The sequence below is a fragment of the Mus caroli genome, unplaced genomic scaffold (assembly GCF_978045245.1).
Source record: "Mus caroli unplaced genomic scaffold, Mus_caroli_1 scaffold_9, whole genome shotgun sequence".
Classification (NCBI taxonomy): Eukaryota; Metazoa; Chordata; class Mammalia; order Rodentia; family Muridae; genus Mus; species Mus caroli.
In genome coordinates this window covers 21731689-21748432 of record NW_028227264.1, presented here as the reverse complement: position 1 = coordinate 21748432, position 16744 = coordinate 21731689, and the positions used below count along the sequence as shown (strand labels likewise).

The following is a 16744-nucleotide window of genomic DNA, read 5'->3' as shown; positions in this document are numbered from 1 at the left end:
GTCGTGAACCCTCACCCACATTCACAAATGTAGGATTGTAGGTTTGTTGTCCTTGCATTCTTTACAATTGTGAGCAAATATTTTTAATTTAACATTGACAGCAGATTTGATCGGAGTCACCTTGGCTCTGGGTCAGGCAGTTCTCTCCTATTCCTGGCTATGACCTTTTCCTCCCCCTGGGATAGGCTGAAGTTTTAGGAAGTTTTTCTCTGCCTCTTTTGGAGAAATCATATCTTCTTCTTTCAATCGCTTAACATGGGATGGCAGGATATATTTTCTGATTTAATTCGATTTTATATATTCTTTATCTAAACCCAAATCAGTTATAACCATAGATTTTTACGTAAAACAGGATGCAATCTGTCAATATTTTGCCAGAGGTATACATTGCCCTGGCTCATGCCTTAGTATATAGCTTTAGATCGAAGATTTTCCCTTCATAGAACAAGCTGGAGGGAGATGACCTCTACTTGTGTTCCTAGAAGGGACTGAGCAAGGCAAGAATATCCATTTCGTGAAAGCTTGCCAGAAGTCCCCAATAAATCTGTGGGGACCCACATTTCTCTTTGGGCCAGAAGCTCCGAGTTCATATGCTCCCTTCTTCTTTTTGAAGTCCGGATTTATCTAAATAAACACCCAAGTAGGCCCAACTGATACAGAGATGAGCTAATGCCTTGTCTATTTGATGGGGACAAAGTAAAAGATAAAGAAGGGAAGCTTCCGCAAAGCACCAGTAAATTACACCACGGTTATCGCCACGGTGCCACTGGGGTTTTGAAGCCTGATAAAGCACTAACAGAGTTCTCAGTTCACCTAATGATGCTTCATGCTGAAGTAGTTCAGGGTTTTGTTTCAAGATAGGAATGGACTTTGCTTTTTATTTTACTTCTTTTACAATCAAATGTTATTTCTTCCTGTCTTAAAATGAATTCTAAGACTAACATTTTCTTACCCAAGTCATCACAGCTCGGTCCTTGGTGTTATACCGGCATTCAGTGATCAGGTTATCACCCTGGAACAAAAGCAAGAGCCTTCAGGTTAGGATTTTAGACCACTTTGCTTATCTAAGCCATCCTTAGACAAACAATGTATGTTTACTGTGTGAGGGAGAACATGAAGCAGATGGATTCAGAAGACTCTGCCCTGCTTAACTTGTTTGTTAAAACACTCAGAAAGCAAGCAAACAAGAGGACCCTCCGAGTTCAGACCAGACTCTTCAGTATTCCAGACTGACAACTAGATAAGAAACTAAAAAATCTGGATACAATTTGTGTATCTGAGCCCAGTGAGTAAAATAGCACTTACTTTACACAGCTGTTATGAGGACACTTGATGTCATAATTAGTATTTAGACTTTAGTGGAGATAATTATTTAGTGAAATATTAGGCACAATTGTACTGCGCTTACATACATATCAATTAACATCCTTAAAGCTCTTTAGTTACAGTCTTACTTCCTTAGACATTAAGGGTAATTTATTGGTTTAGGGCTTTCCAACTTTTTGAGCGTTACAGCACACATTAAAAAAATGATGATTTTTTTTATATAGCTTTCCACCATGTAGATAAGATATTTCTGCTGGTATCATTTCACTTTGGAGAGCAGACTTAAAGGGCCAGTGAGAAGATGGTTCAGTGGATTAAAGCTCTTGCTATCAAGTCTAATTCTTAGGGCCTACGTGATACAAGGAGAAAGAGAAGAACCCTCTAAGTACACGGGCCGGAGGCAGGCATCTCTGGCCCCAACCCCTGGGTTTTCTGCATTGCACCTGAAGTTTCTCAGCTTGCCCAGCCCTGAGCCCAGCATAAGTATACATCACAGTTAGGAAGAGATGGGCTAGGATAGCCAGCTGTGAGACCAACACAAGGAGTGAAAGGAGAGTGTGGAGGGAATTGCAACGAAATATTCCTTCTCAAAACATCTTATGCCTGCTGAGGTATACAAGTTACAGTAAAGTATGATCATTAAAAAAACACATAGGTCCCTCTTTCTCCATTAGTTACTTCTGTTTTTTCCAGTGTCCTCCAAAAGATTGTCTTCTTCCTGACAGCTCATAACTTCTAAAAACTCTACAGCAAGCCTTGTGTGTCATGATCATCTAACAAAGTGTGTGAACATCTAACTTTTAATAGTCTAAGGATAGGAATTTGTATGACTACTGAGCCTGGTGGGCATAGAAGGGAGACAATGCATTATAAAACTAAAGGGAAAATGAAAACTTCCATTATTGTAAGACATACAATTCTCATCTTTCACCCTAACCCTAAGTATTGATACAACTTGACTCACAACGCAAAAAGGAATGCGCACACACACACACACACACACACGCACACGCACACGCACACACACACACACGCACACACACACACACACGCACACACGCACACGCACACACGCACACACGCACACACACACGCACACACACACACACACGCACACACACACACGCACACACACGCACGCACACACACGCATGTGTTGGTGGTGGCTGACCCTCACAACTTTCTCCCCCAACACACAGGTCATAGACTCAGAACTACGTTCCTACAAGGTTGCTGAAGATTTGAACTCAAGCCCTCATGTTGGCAGAGCAAGCTCTCTTACCCACTGAGCCATTTCTCCAGCTCTGCTCTTCTGGCAGACTTATCCTAGGTTCATCGTTCACTCTAAGAAAACTAATAAAATGTGTCCCCTCTTCAAGATGGCACATCATAAAGGGCAATCTTGCCATTATCATAATTGCAACTTAAAGGCTCCCAAGCCAGTGATCTGAATCTGCACTCTTCAGTTGACCTTTCTTTTCTTTCTTTCTTTCTTTCTTTCTTTCTTTCTTTCTTTCTTTCTTTCTTTCTTTCTTTCTTTCTTTCTTTCTTTCATCAAGAACTTGCATTGCCCCAAGGGAATGGTAAGAAAAGCAAGTTTCTAGTTTGGGAAGCAGATCAAACACATTCCCGACTCTGATGTAAGCAACACCCACAGTGGGTGGCTTTAAGACTGTGAGTGAGCAATTCTCTTGGCTAGCAGGAGCCCTACTGCATCTTGGGAGCTAAACTTCATGACAGTCTCTAGAGACGAACACACATGCGTACTGGTAAGATTGTTTGCTCTTCCCCCAGATACTGAAACTCCTGGAAATTAAAGTCATAATCGTCATCATAAGCCAGCAACTTCATTTCCTCTCCTTTTCGAAAATGACGCAGCCTGATGCCTTTGCCTGCTAGGTGAGCATGGAGAAGAACCGCAAACACGTGGATTCCACTTGGTTTCTCAGCTCCCAGGGCCTGCAGGACAGGGAGGAAGACCTGATTAGCTACTGGAGGGCATGCTCAGACAATTCAGGCATACTTGAGGTACAATGAACAAAAAGATGAAGCAATTTAAGTGAAACCCCAAGGTGCCAAACACCTTGAACTTGGATTGTTGACTTCTCTGTGACCAGCATTCCAGAAGAAGGACTGGAAAGATAACAAGCCACACTGACTTAGTTTTCTCTCCTCTTCCTCTGGGCGATGAAAAGTCAGACAATGACCCCAGTGAAAAGATTACAACAGCAGGTCAATAACTGCTAAATGCAAACTCTCCAAAAGAAAACCTGGTCCCACTTTCCCCTATAAAAGAAAGCATCTTTCCGAGTGGAATTAAGTGTTTTGCCCTGGTTCTGCAGCCTCTATGTGTTGTCATGGTAATTTGAATCAGGGTCTAACTGGCTGAGCAGAACATGTTCTTTCCACTTCACCATTGTACGGTCACAGAATCCCATATTTCATAAATAATACGACCCATATTGAAACACTTTGATTCAAGAGAAAAATCTGTTAATGGGGGTAGTAGTGAAAAGCCTGCAGATTACTGCTTCCCTTGTGCATGGTGTTTTTCACATTTCTTCTTTTTAAAAGAAAAAAATTATAAAGCAGAGAAAAACAGAAAAAAACATAGTGAGTCATGAAAAAGTGCAGAGATGACAGGTAAAAGGAGAAAGAAATCACACAAATGAAGAAAACTCATAAAATGCCCAAAGGAAGTAGGAAGAAAAATAGCCAAGGAAGAAATCACCTCACAGGTCATTCTGCCCCCCTAATTCTTCTCTTACATCCTTTTCATGCTGAATGGGCAGCCAAAGGTCCTGCCCAAATGACATCAATGGCTTTGCAAGAAGCCATCGCTGAACACATCATAAACATGAAACTTTCACAACACCGCATCTGAGAGTGGGGGCTAATCTGGAGATGTCCAGTTGTGGACTGGGACACTACCTACCTCCTCTAGGCACTCCAGAGTGCAGTGACCCTCAGAACGGAACTCGGGCATTCCTGGGGGGATTGTGTGGAAGAGGCTCACCCAGAGGCCAGCCTCAATCACTCCTGCGTCATATCTCCTTATATCTGTAGTATAGAAAACCCTCAGCCCCGAACTGTCTATTAAGCCTGTAACAAGAACACATAAGGAAGAGAGGATTTGAGTACTCCTAAAATGTTTTCACGTTCATTTGAAATGGATCATTCATTTCTGTTTAAAAATCTCATGAGGAAAAGGAATGCAAGCAGAAATGAATGGGAGGCAAAGATTACCTTTGTGAACAGAAACTAGAACACAGACCACCGTACTGTCTGTAACCACTATAGACCCATACAACATGTGATGGAGGGTATGCTTGAGTTATCTAGCAGACATATTTCATTGTTACCTAACACAACGGCAGAACAACAATAACAACAAAGTTAAGGTCATTCATTATAAGAGTGAGAACCCTAGAAGTTTTATTTTATATTGTTTTGGGGTGACTTCAAATCTTACTTATAAACCATTCAGCTACTGATACAGAGAGCTACTAAAGCTAAACTCTGAACTGGTTATTAGCATCATCTTACTCCTCAACAAAGTCACTAAACAGTGATTGAGAGTTGATATGTGGTGAGCATTACAGGGTTAAAAGACAAATAACACATTCTTTGCTATGACATGTTACCAAAGGGAGGGAGAATATGTGACCCAGATACTATAAACCTGTAATTAATTTTAATTAATTGAAATCTTTCCTACCGGTACCTAGACGCAGGTCTATGAAGATTCTGTTTTTACAAGGAAAGTTTTATAGACCTCCGTCACATCCTCCGGGATTAATTAGGTCAACAATTAAATACTCTCACACTGTCAGGTACACCCCTGTCGTATCAACTGGCAGAAACATGTCATTTTATTTTAATTGTTTCTCTTTCCTACTGGACCATAACTTTTGTTTGTTTCATTTTGTTTTATTTTGACTCAGGGTCTTACTATGTAGACCAAGATGGCCTCACACAGGCAGTCCTTTGCTCTTGGACCCCGAGTGTTGGGATTACAAGCATTCACCATTGTACATAGTCATGACTATAACTTCCATGGATGAGAAAGTGTCTTTTCCACTCATATTACTCTTCAAGCACAGAATAATGATGTAGTTGATGTTTAATGTTTACTTAATAGTTACATAGTAAAATAATTAAGATTGCTTTCATTGGTGATGTCACATCTAATCTATACACCACTGTGTGGTGTATACACCACAGAGAGAGAGAGAGACTTTTAAACACATGTATTTGGAACTAATTTATATGACAAAGTAGCTGCCTGTTTTCCTAGTTTCTGGCATCAAATAGGAGAATGTATTCTTAGGATCTGTTGACCCTAGATACCCATGTGCACAGATGCTTCTGGTTCACAGATACTGTCCCAGTGTGATTCTGAAGAGCAACCTGCTTTGCTATTAAAAGCATCCTACTTTGGACTTAGAAGTTAACATTCTCTAATACATTTCCTATTTCACTTCAACTATGCTATGGGCAATAGTTACAAAGACGTTTTAAAGTTGGTAGGTAAAATAACGAACTTACCTTTCCTCCGTGCGGGATTATCATAGTGGACCTCCAAAAGCACATAACGAGGATCCAGTGGCATGCCGAGGGATAAGCCAACGTGAGGCGGATAGGTAAAGCCCTAAGCATGGGGAAAAACAATTTCAGGAGACAGCGACTTGTGGAAGTCCCTAAGAGTTCTGGTGCTCAAACCCAACCATTCCTTCAAGACCCTTCAGCTTCTGGAACACCGTCACTCATTAAGCACAGATAATACAGTTAATTAAGGGAAGAAGACTTTCCTATGAAAGTAGAAATATGAATAAATCTTTATGTATTTTTGTGTAAGAGCAGTGTGTTTCTACTACATGTTTCTATACATATGGGAGAAGCACAATCAAATAACTGTCTATGGGTTGGTCAACATCAATAGCCTCACCTCTCCACCAATGCCCCAGGCGAAAATCACAGTTTCACAGGTGAGGAAGGCATCGGGCATGTTCGGGTGATAGCACTCATGGCCAAAGTCCAGAACACTGTCGTTAAAGTTGCTGTTGCATTGATAGACCAGGATGTGATGGACCAGGTTCTCATGGCCTCTCTCTATTATTGGCTCCACCTACACAAATACAAATAACAGGGAGAGTATCATAAATAAGAGAGCCTTCCTGCATCCTACAGTGTGCATGGAAACAGCAGCAGAGATTGTTCAGTCTTCAAAGGCATAGCCTTCTCTGCTATATAAAAGGCACTGAGATACAAACATGAGTTGTTCTGAAGTTGTCGATGATGATGATGATGAGAGCGGACAGAGGGTAACAACAATGATGAGACAACTATCTACTTCAAGAGTTGCAGAACTTCACCAATTTTCTCTTTGCATGTATAACTCATGTCTGCTTCCCTCATCCATTCTGCAATGCCCCCCCTCTTTCCCAAGGCCTTCACAATGCATTGTTATTATTCCTCTCATTGTCCCTGCATATATAAAATTCAAATCAAGGATACCAGCACAAACTCTCTGTCTTCTTCTTTTTGACTTCAAAATATTATTCTTACCCTACTGGAGGTGACAGATCATGTCTTAGTCATATATATATATATATATATATATATATATATATATATATATATATATATATATGAGCGGGACATAAAGTAGGGCTCAATAATGGGTATTTTTATTTTAATAAAAAAGGTCACATTTTAATGACAGATTACAGGGCCAATTTGAGAGTTTTAAAAAAACAACTACTGGTGACGGATGACTATGTCACTTCTTGAAATGTGAGGGGAATCTGAAGCCAATTAAGACAGGAAAAGTCAATAAGTACTGAAGGCCCATGTGAACCTACCCTTTTCTATTGAATTCTTTGCAGCTCTCCTTCTCAGCACTTGTCTATTTCAGTCAGGAATATGTGAACCCAGAATGTACCAAGAGCGTCACCATTCCAGACATGTATTCTACACCCAGATGAAATGGGAGTCTGGGCTGTGGGTATGAGCCTCGGTTAAAGAGGTCCTCATGATGTTGCTGCAGTCCCTGAATTCTCGGACCTCAGCAATGCTTATGCTTTCGCTCTCCCTCCTTACATGCAGGCACTGCACTCGGAAACCCTTGCTTGCTCTCTACATCAGACTGTAGACTTAGATGCAGCATCTTCAGCCGTTTTCTCCTAGGACATTGCATTTGTAACTTCTGTGAATTTTCTTTTTGGTAGGAAAAACCCAAGCACAAGAATGTAGTAGGTAGAGGTCCGAAGTGGACTGCTTAGAGATTCAACTTTGTAAATTCAGTTCTGTATTATCCACTTGTACATTTAGGACCCCCATTTATGGAAATAAGGAAGCACATGACGTTGTTTGTGCTTATCTTTAAAAGGTCACAAGCCTGAAGGCAGAGACTGTTTTTCATTTGTTTGAAAATGGTGGTGATGGTTCAAACGTGATTATAAAATTAGCCATGATTACACAGAACTCTAATTCAGACCTTCTATCAAAAATTTTTTTCATATATAGTTTGTGCTGTCCTATGATGTTATAGACTTACTTGAGTGCTTCTGTTCACCCCCAAAGACAAAACAAAACAAAGATCTCAACAGGCAGATGTTCAAAGCCATGTGAGGGTTTTGTTCTATGCCTTGGAAGAGTTCCAAGTTTGCACTGAATTCTGCAGAACAGAACTCAGAAATGAGCCACAGAACAAGGAAAGAGCAGATGTTGCCAAGACAGCTTCATCAAGGCATAGTGAGAGGGAGCTAAGAGTCTGTGATATTGTGGGGTGGTTGAGTTTAGGGAAGCTCAAATACTACTTTAAAAAATTGAGAGCAAATTTTTGTTGTCCTGAGAAATAGTGAAATGAATATTTAAAGCGTCCAGATTACAATGAGTTCTTGGAATAATAATATCTATCCTTTATCCAGCAACTCCCATGTCCCAACCTCAATGTCATTCTTTGTTTCTATATCTGGTCTACATACTTAATATTAATGCCATAGCTATTGGCTAAGTGTTACTGTCTCCATCATATAAAGAGAGATTCACAGAGATTAGGCAACAGGTCACAGATACTTATGGAGAAGGGGATAGAGATGAGAAACCGGACTGTTCTGACTCTGACATCTCTTCTGATGAGAATGTGCTGTGGCGGGAAGGTGTGTTGGAAAGTCACCAATGCTACAAGCCACTACCAGCAGGAGGGAGATGAAAGGCTGAGGTAACTGGAGACAGCTGGTGCAAGAGAAACGGCATCACAGGTTAATGCCAGGAGGTTCTTTGGGAAACCACAAGCATACAAAGCTACCATTGGAGAAGCTGTATCCGGTTGGAAGTCCTGTGCTGGGGGATGACTGATCTCCTCACTCCCCAAGTCCTTTGGCCTGCCACTATGTTCTTTCCTTAAAGAGGACAGAAGACAGCGTGTCTCCAGTGAACCTGCCAGAGCTTCATGGAGAATCTGATTATAACTCCATTTATAGATTACAAATTGAGGAGGGTAAAACCAAAAAGGAAAAAACAAAATGAATTTTTTTTGAGGATGAAACTACTTATAAGGCAGACAGGAGACTTGATACAGACCTGGCTGCTGATTGGGAAAGGGAATGGAGAGTAGTTTGGAAGAAGCAGCGACCCTTGAAACACAAAAGAAGCGGGAGAGAGAAAGAGAAAAGAGAAGGCAGCGAGCAGTCTAGACCTGCCCCACCTTGAGCTGGGTTAGAATGTCTTTGTGGTTTCAGGATGTCCTGCTTGCACCTATTTATTATAGCATCTTAAAGAGCTGATGTATCAGCTGTTCTGAATTTTGTACCATAAATTAACAATTTTCAGATCTGTACATTTTATATGGAGGTCATGACTGCCCCTGCAATTGTTTAGAACACAGAAAACACAAGGCTACATGTGTCCGCCGTTATTAATACCATCTTTATCTCAGAGTAAATCTTGGTGTATTTTGCTTGACTCTAACGTGGTAGTAAAGAGGGGAGAAGGAGCTTTCTTGTCCTCTCCAACCGCAGGGAACCAGTGACTAGAATTCTTTGGAACAGTTTCTGTTTTCTTGTCCTTCCAAGTTATCTGCCTAAGATGTGGTTCCTTGCTTGTTGGAACATGAGTGGAGGAGTGGAAAGGAGCTCTCCAAAAACAACGTGCACTTCAATAAATCAAAACGTAAAACAAAGGGAGAGGAGATGGGAGGAAGCAGGGAAGAGCTGGAACTAGCACTTAGGCTGGTCTCTGTTGACATGCTCATGAGAAGGCGGTAGGAGAAATGTCTGCCCTCACCCCTTCACAGCCTGGCCTCACTCTCATCTCTGAAGTGGATGGCATGAGACTAACAATACATTCAACCTGACTGAGTGTGGAATGAAGACTTCATCCCATAAATATTCCACTCTGAGAACAAGTCAGGGATGAGAATGAAGCATGTCTTGATGTGACATTTAAAAGCCAACAAGAATGAACTTGGCATCTAAGGGAGGTGACAATAGGAGACTGAATTAGGGAAGAAATGGAAAAGAAAAAGTGGAAAAAAAAACAGGAGTGGGAATGGAGAGGAGAATCCTTGGAAACCATCCCCCTTTACTGTAATCTAGAATTCTCATGAGAATCATTGTCCTATACACACCACAACTGACGAGCTCAGGGGTGGGTACCCAGCCTATCAAGCTGTCCTTGGGTTTCTTAAACTCTAAAAAATATTTCACTGCCCCTGAAAGGCCATAGTAGGAGGTCAGCAAATGTCACAAGTGACATGTTTATGACCTGGTACAGTGGGCTCCACAAAGACAGCACAGAGAAGACCCAGACCCAGGGAGGCTTCTCTATCCAAGGCTTCTCTATCAGTCCCTTCTTGCCATTCTGAGATTTAGTCATCTTTTCCTCCCAAGCTGGCTCACCTTCTTCCCCCGCCACCTTCTATCTGGCAATCAAAAGCTATCAAACAAAACCACAGGTCACCAGTTCATCTGTGTTTCCTGAACACACGCCACCTGAAGTTTGCCTTTTTCCTTATCTTAGAAAGATTGCCACCTAAAGTTGTTCTTATATTGTTTTAACTGGATCTGGGAAGGGTTTCAGTCATTTCAGTAAATTCCCTGTTAAGAGCCCTATGTGTGGTGTGTGTGTGTGCTGCAGCCGCAGTAGTTATCAATGCTCATGGCCTTTTGAGGGATGTTGTTTGTTTTTTAAATAAAACTTTGCTAGATTGATGGTATGTGTCTTGGAGGTTTGGTGTGATGTTCCAACTCATGTGCACAACACTGATCAAATCAAGGGGATTAGCAAGTCCTCCTTCTTTTTTGTGTTTGGACTCATCGGGGTTAACCTTGCAGATCTTCATTTTAGTGTCTTTATTTTGGGCTTTCCACGGTCCAGAATCATAAGTAAACTTCAACATTTGATACATTCCAAGGTCTGAAGTATTTTTTTTTATAGCAACATAAGCAATCTGAGGAAAATGTTAGGAGAAGGGCACTCCAGGTCCCAATTGGGCTCCCCAAGACACTGTTTTGTGCACACTGGCATCCTAACCAGTAATGCTGAGCCATGTACGGTAGCTGAACAGATGAACATTCCTCTCCAACAGTCACGGCCTTCTCTCCTTTACCAACTGCCCAGTACCCTCACAGTTCTGTTAACACAACGTCTCAGGCATGAGACTCCAGTTTCTTCTCACACATGTTCATTCTTACCACCGCCATTTAACTCATTCATCTGCCCATCTCATCCATCAGTCTTCTTGGATCAAACCTTACTTATTAACATCTTCCTCATGTTTGAGATTCATTTTGTTTCTTTGGCTGCCTCCTCTGATTCTGGCTCATGCACATCTTATCTCTCTGTTTTCCTCAGGATGCAGTGCTGTGCAGAGCCTGATGCCCACGTCTGGGTTTTGAATCCTACACCTGCCCTTTGTGAGCTTTGGCTCCTGATGTCCCTTTCTCTACCTTGGCCAAAGTTAGTTTTCTTATTAATGAGTGGAAATTCGAATCAAATCTTCGTCTACTATAAAAAAAATAAAGCTCTCACCCAGTGCAGAGCTTACAGTAAACACTAGTGAAGTTGTACTAGGTTCAGCCTAACTTAGTGGATATTTACAGTTTTCATTGAATGCCATTGTTTTCCCCAACTTTGAGGAGCAACTCATTGATTTTCTCATGCTGCCAATTTGTTACATATAGCAAAGGTTTTCAGAATCTTGTGAGAGCGTGTGTGTGCACGCCTGTGTGTGTGTGTGTGTGTGTCTGCATGCCTGTGTGTATGTGTGTGTGTTTGTGTGTTCAGTGCATACACTTGTAAGAGAGTTAATGAAATATAAAGACCAACTCCTGCACATACATGTACACACATCTACACTAATAAGTATGTGTAACACACAGACACACACACACACACACACACTGACACACTATATACTCTCTGACATGGCGGTGCTGGTATCCATTTAAATATGCATTGTCTTTGAAAGATAGATTTTTGTTTGGTACATTTCAAATTCTGGAAATTTATAGAGTCAAGTGTGTATACAGCTTATATATATCTTTCATATAATAGAGAAGTGGTTTAGAAAATATTTAAACAGGTTTATTTTTAACCAGGGTATGGTCTTCAGTGCAGCCATTATGTCAATGAGATGAGTATAGCTAGATTTATGACAAGTCTACTCAGGATGGATAGACAGACATGGGTGAACTAGCTATACGGGGCATGAGCCCTGCAAAAACAGGGAACCTTTTACACAACTACACATCAGAAAGTGACATAGAAGACATAGCTAGGGGATGAGGTGCACTCGTGTCCCGACTTTTTTATGTGTTCCGCACCTCCATCCCAGAGAAGAAAACTAAATGCAACAAAAGAAAGAATTGGAAGTAGCATTTTATATACACGTGTGTGTGCACATGCATCTCTCTCTCTCTGTCTCTGTCTCTGTCTCTCTCTCTCTCTCTCTCTCTGTGTGTCTCTCTCTGTCTCTGTCTCTCTCTCTCTGTGTCTCTCTCTGTCTCTCTCTGTCTCTCTCTCTCTCTCTCTCTCTCTCTCTCTCTCTCTCTCTCTGTGTGTGTGTGTGTGTGTGTGTGTGTGAATTTGCAGAAAAATAAAGTTCGGACTTTAGAATCCAGAGCAGTTTGCTATTCATTTAATAACTCTGTATGCTTGATTTGTTTTTCTGTGAAGAAAACATTAATTCACAATATATATTTAAAATTCTTATTTTATCAATAAATGGCCTCTAAGAAGTTATTTAACATTCTGGCCTCCAGTTCCCATCATTGAGATGCTCACGAGGACATGTTGCCATAGAAACCCCCACATTAGAGAGCACCAACCCAATATCGATGCTCACATTTCTCTCCATAACTTTTTATTTCTTTGAAAAATTAAACTATATTTCTTATGGGCCATCATAGTTAATTAGCAAGAGTTCGCACCAACCTTCAAAGTATTTACTTCTATCAATCAACCCTCTGCATGCTGAATTACAGTTAGATCCAAGCAGGTTCTGACAGGCTATGACCCAGGAGAAGCACTACAGGAAATAATGTGCATTGTATTTCTCACGAATGTAGAAGAAAAGATGTTTTCAACATAACGAAATGAACAGTGTTTGAGAAGGCAGGCATACATGTATTGATTTAAACATTATTCAAACATGTATATGAATATAAGTCATTATAGAGTGCTCACATATACACCCTTTCTAGGTTTTTATATATCAGGGAAACTTTCTAATTTAAATGTTATAGATGTTTAGTTTCCAAATACTGAGTTAATACAACACAATTAATCTCCTCTTGTAATTTGTTTTTAAATTTTATATTTAGATTATTAGCTATGATAGGTTTTGTCAAACAGTGTATATACTCCATTTGAAAACTCAATTATGGCCCCTGAGGCGCTCATCTCTTAAATTCACCAACATGGTTTTATTACTGAAAGCTGCTGTAAAATCTTCGCAGCTCAAATGTGTGGATCCCTTGACAGCTTCATCTCCTTGCAGGAGGATGCCACAAGTGTACCACAGTCTCTCCTGGATTCTGCATTGAGTATTTCCTACTCTCTGAGTTTTAGTTCCACTCCAGGTCTCCTTGGAAGATCTCCCTGCTGGGCTCATCTTGTTTGTCTTTCTTATGTGTTCCATTTATTATTTTTTTAAATGTATGATTTCAGGGTCTTAATGCCAACAGGACAGGACAGAACTTAATTACCAACAGATGGCTCTCAGAATAAAATTTCACAGCCCCAAATTAGAAGTGGAAAATTTTTTCATTCAATCCAATATGACTTACAAAGAAAAACAAGTTGAACATATCAATTAAATTCTTCATGTTTTGACTCTTACCTCCCTTGTAAGAAAACATAGAAACTCATTTTCAAACTTCCATTGCCTATATTAAGTATAATTTATCACAATAATTTCGTAATACTAAACAAAGCACACTATTTTAGCATTTATTCATCATAATTTAAAGGTTTATTTGCTAGAGGAACTCAATAAATGAGGTGTCTTGTTTTTACTTCTGAGAACAAGGAAATGAGACAATGGCGGTCTTTATATCTTCAGACATAATCTAAAGATGAGATCTAATTTCACACAATACAAATTAGCAACATTGCTTCCTGGAAAAGTCGGTTCCAGACTCTATCCAGAAGCCCAGAATTCATAACTCACTTAAAGGCCTGCAAAGTAAATTCTCCTTTTCAATAACAAAGGCAGGAGATACTGATGTTGTTTTATTCTCTAAGATTCCAAATAAACTTGCTTTTGACCTGATAACCATCCAGCTTATGCAATAGTCGTCTGCTTCCTGACTTTTGGTTTCAGCTGTGCAACAGAGCTCAGCAGCCTGGCCTTTCAGTTAAACACAGACTCCTCGGATATAGGGCAGCCTTTTAAAGTTCATTTGTCCGAGACAGAGAGAAAACAGATGGGTTGAACATTGTAACAATTCACCAGTTCTTCCTCCTCTTAGTCTAGATTCCACTCATAGATTCTACAAAGATTTACTGAGCTCTTGGGATCTGCGTGCAGTGCTGAAGCTCAAAGATGGCATAACACAGTCTTAGGAATATCAGGACCTGACGGATTAAACACTGCTGTTACTGTCTATGGGTAAGTCTCCTGTCTGCAGAGGTAACTAACTCCTACTCTAGTAAGTTTGTCTGTCTTCATAAATGGCTCTATACTGAATCTCAAACCTTGTAAGGCTCCTGATGCCTTCCAGAAATGTGATGAAGTTACTCTTCTCCCACAGATGTCAACACTCAGAGGCCTAGGTATGTAAGGGTTTGTGATTCACAAAAATGATTTCCCCAGACTCAAGTAACAGCAAGGAGCATTTATTCTGCAGAGAAACTGCATGCAGGATTTCACCATACATCAGGATGGAAGACAGGTGTTGACTTGCTTTGAACTTTTCCAGTTCTGGGAAACAGAAATTTAGGCCTGGTCTCCCGAACTGCCAGTTTGTAGCCTGTCATGGAGTCAGCCTGGCTCTGACTGTCTCAGTCCTCTCAGGTCAATGTGTTCTTAGTCTTTGCAGCTGTTTGCTTGTGTTTTATTGAATAAATTAAGGCATAGGGAAAACACTTTAGCATTCTCTACATAAGAACTACCCCATGAATTCAGGCTGTGTAACATTTGCCACTCATCTTAGCCTTCCAGTAGAACTCAGTGCATCCCCTCAGATGCTCCAGGTCAGTCTCAAGCACAAACTGGAGATTTTTAGTCTCAATAGACTTAACCTGGTTTTGTTTCATTGTTGTTGTCATTGTTTGTCTTCTGTTGTTTTTGTTTTGTTTTGCTATTTTTCCCTAAACATGTCTCCTCCTTTTAAACAAAACAAATGCAATAGTTTGCTAGAATTTAAATATTCTTAGGCTGTGAGCCATAAAAATTACAGTGAAAAATGGGTCTACTTACAAATGAAACATAAAACTCATTGGTGATTTATTCTATATTTGGGTATTTTCCCAGGCATATAAAAGCAAAACTACATTTAACTTTGTAATTCACTCTCCTTAGGTGCTCAGAGAAAAGGCTTCCAGTCTTAGAAATATGGTAGAGCTCTCTTCTTGGCAGATGAAGAAGGGATCTGAAGAGCTGATAAACTGAGTTATAACCATGGTTCTAAGAAAGAACTTGCCATACCCTCTGAGCTTTGAACCACCAGTTTCTTTTAGATGTTATTATGGTCCCAATGCCTAACATCAAATGGATGAGCACGTGAGCTTCGTCCTCTGCAGCAGCTCTCATGGCCCTCTGAGCCCCTTGCCAAGGTCATTCCCCCAGCAGCAGCTGCCTTTCCTCCCACCCTACCCTGTCCAAATACCCACGGCAGAACTCCTAGCTCCAGTGAGCCGATTTCTAAATTCTACAGCAGACCATTCCATTTCTCCAAATGCAGTGCTGGAAGCACTTGTCTCCCCAGGATGAAAATCAAAGTCTAATACTCAGTGCCCAAGAAAAATCTGGATGCAGTAGTGCATGCCCGTAACCTAAGGCCAGCAGGAGGATTCCTGGGCTTACTGGCCTGGCAGTCTGGACAAATTACTGAGCACCAGGTTCAATGAGAGACCCTGTCTCAAAAATCAGATGGAGAAACAATGGACATCCCCTGTTGAAGTTTCACTTCTAAAATCACATGCTTGTACACATGTGCTCACATAGACATGGACTCATATACACATGTGCCCACATACACATGTGCTCACATAGACATGGACTCATATACACATGTGCCCACATACACATGTGCCCACAAACACATGTGCTCGCATGCACATGTGCTCACATACACATGTGCTCACATACACATGTACACATGTACTCATACACACATGTACTCACATATATATGTGCTTTGTTTCTGCTGAAAAAAGAATAACAAATAAAAAAAAACAGTTCATTTCAGGGACTAGGGAGATGTCTTGGTAGGTAAATATGCTTCTGCAAGCATGAAGGGCAGAACTTGAATCCTACCACGCATGTAAAAAGCCAGACATTGCTGAGTGTGCCTATAACCCCAGCATAAAAGGCATATGGGAGGACACCCAATGTCCTGCTTGGTCTTCTGTATATATTCACAGGGACATACACACCCACACATCTAAATGTACACACACACATACAGGAACGGGGATGAGGAAAAAAGAAGGGGAAGAAAAACACACATAAAGATGCTTTTAAAAAAATCCAGACCTTATTTAGTGGCCTACCTTGCATGACTTTTCTGGTCCTTTCATGAGCCCTTCAAACACCCCCAGCACTATCTTTGCCTCCAAGCCTTTGGTCATGCACTTATAAACTTCTAAAGCCCAAATCTGACGAAACAAAGTTGAACCACTTAATCCTTGGGATCCGTCCCATAATCAGCTTCTAAACGCTGACACCATTGCATACACTAGCAAGATT

General features: G+C 40.8%; 1 protein-coding gene across 1 annotated transcript in view; it reads right to left on the bottom strand.

Annotated features, from left to right (window-relative positions):
* The window catches only part of Moxd1 (monooxygenase DBH like 1), a 76848-nt gene that overhangs the window by 17434 nt on the left and 42670 nt on the right, over positions 1–16744 (bottom strand). Inside the window, exons 5-9 of the mRNA XM_021174770.2 lie at positions 6275–6454; positions 5875–5977; positions 4262–4428; positions 3094–3285; positions 953–1012 (exon numbers count right to left, since the gene is read on the bottom strand). Coding sequence (XP_021030429.1) covers positions 953–1012; positions 3094–3285; positions 4262–4428; positions 5875–5977; positions 6275–6454 — 702 coding nt within the window. The remainder of the gene's footprint in view (positions 1–952; positions 1013–3093; positions 3286–4261; positions 4429–5874; positions 5978–6274; positions 6455–16744) is intronic.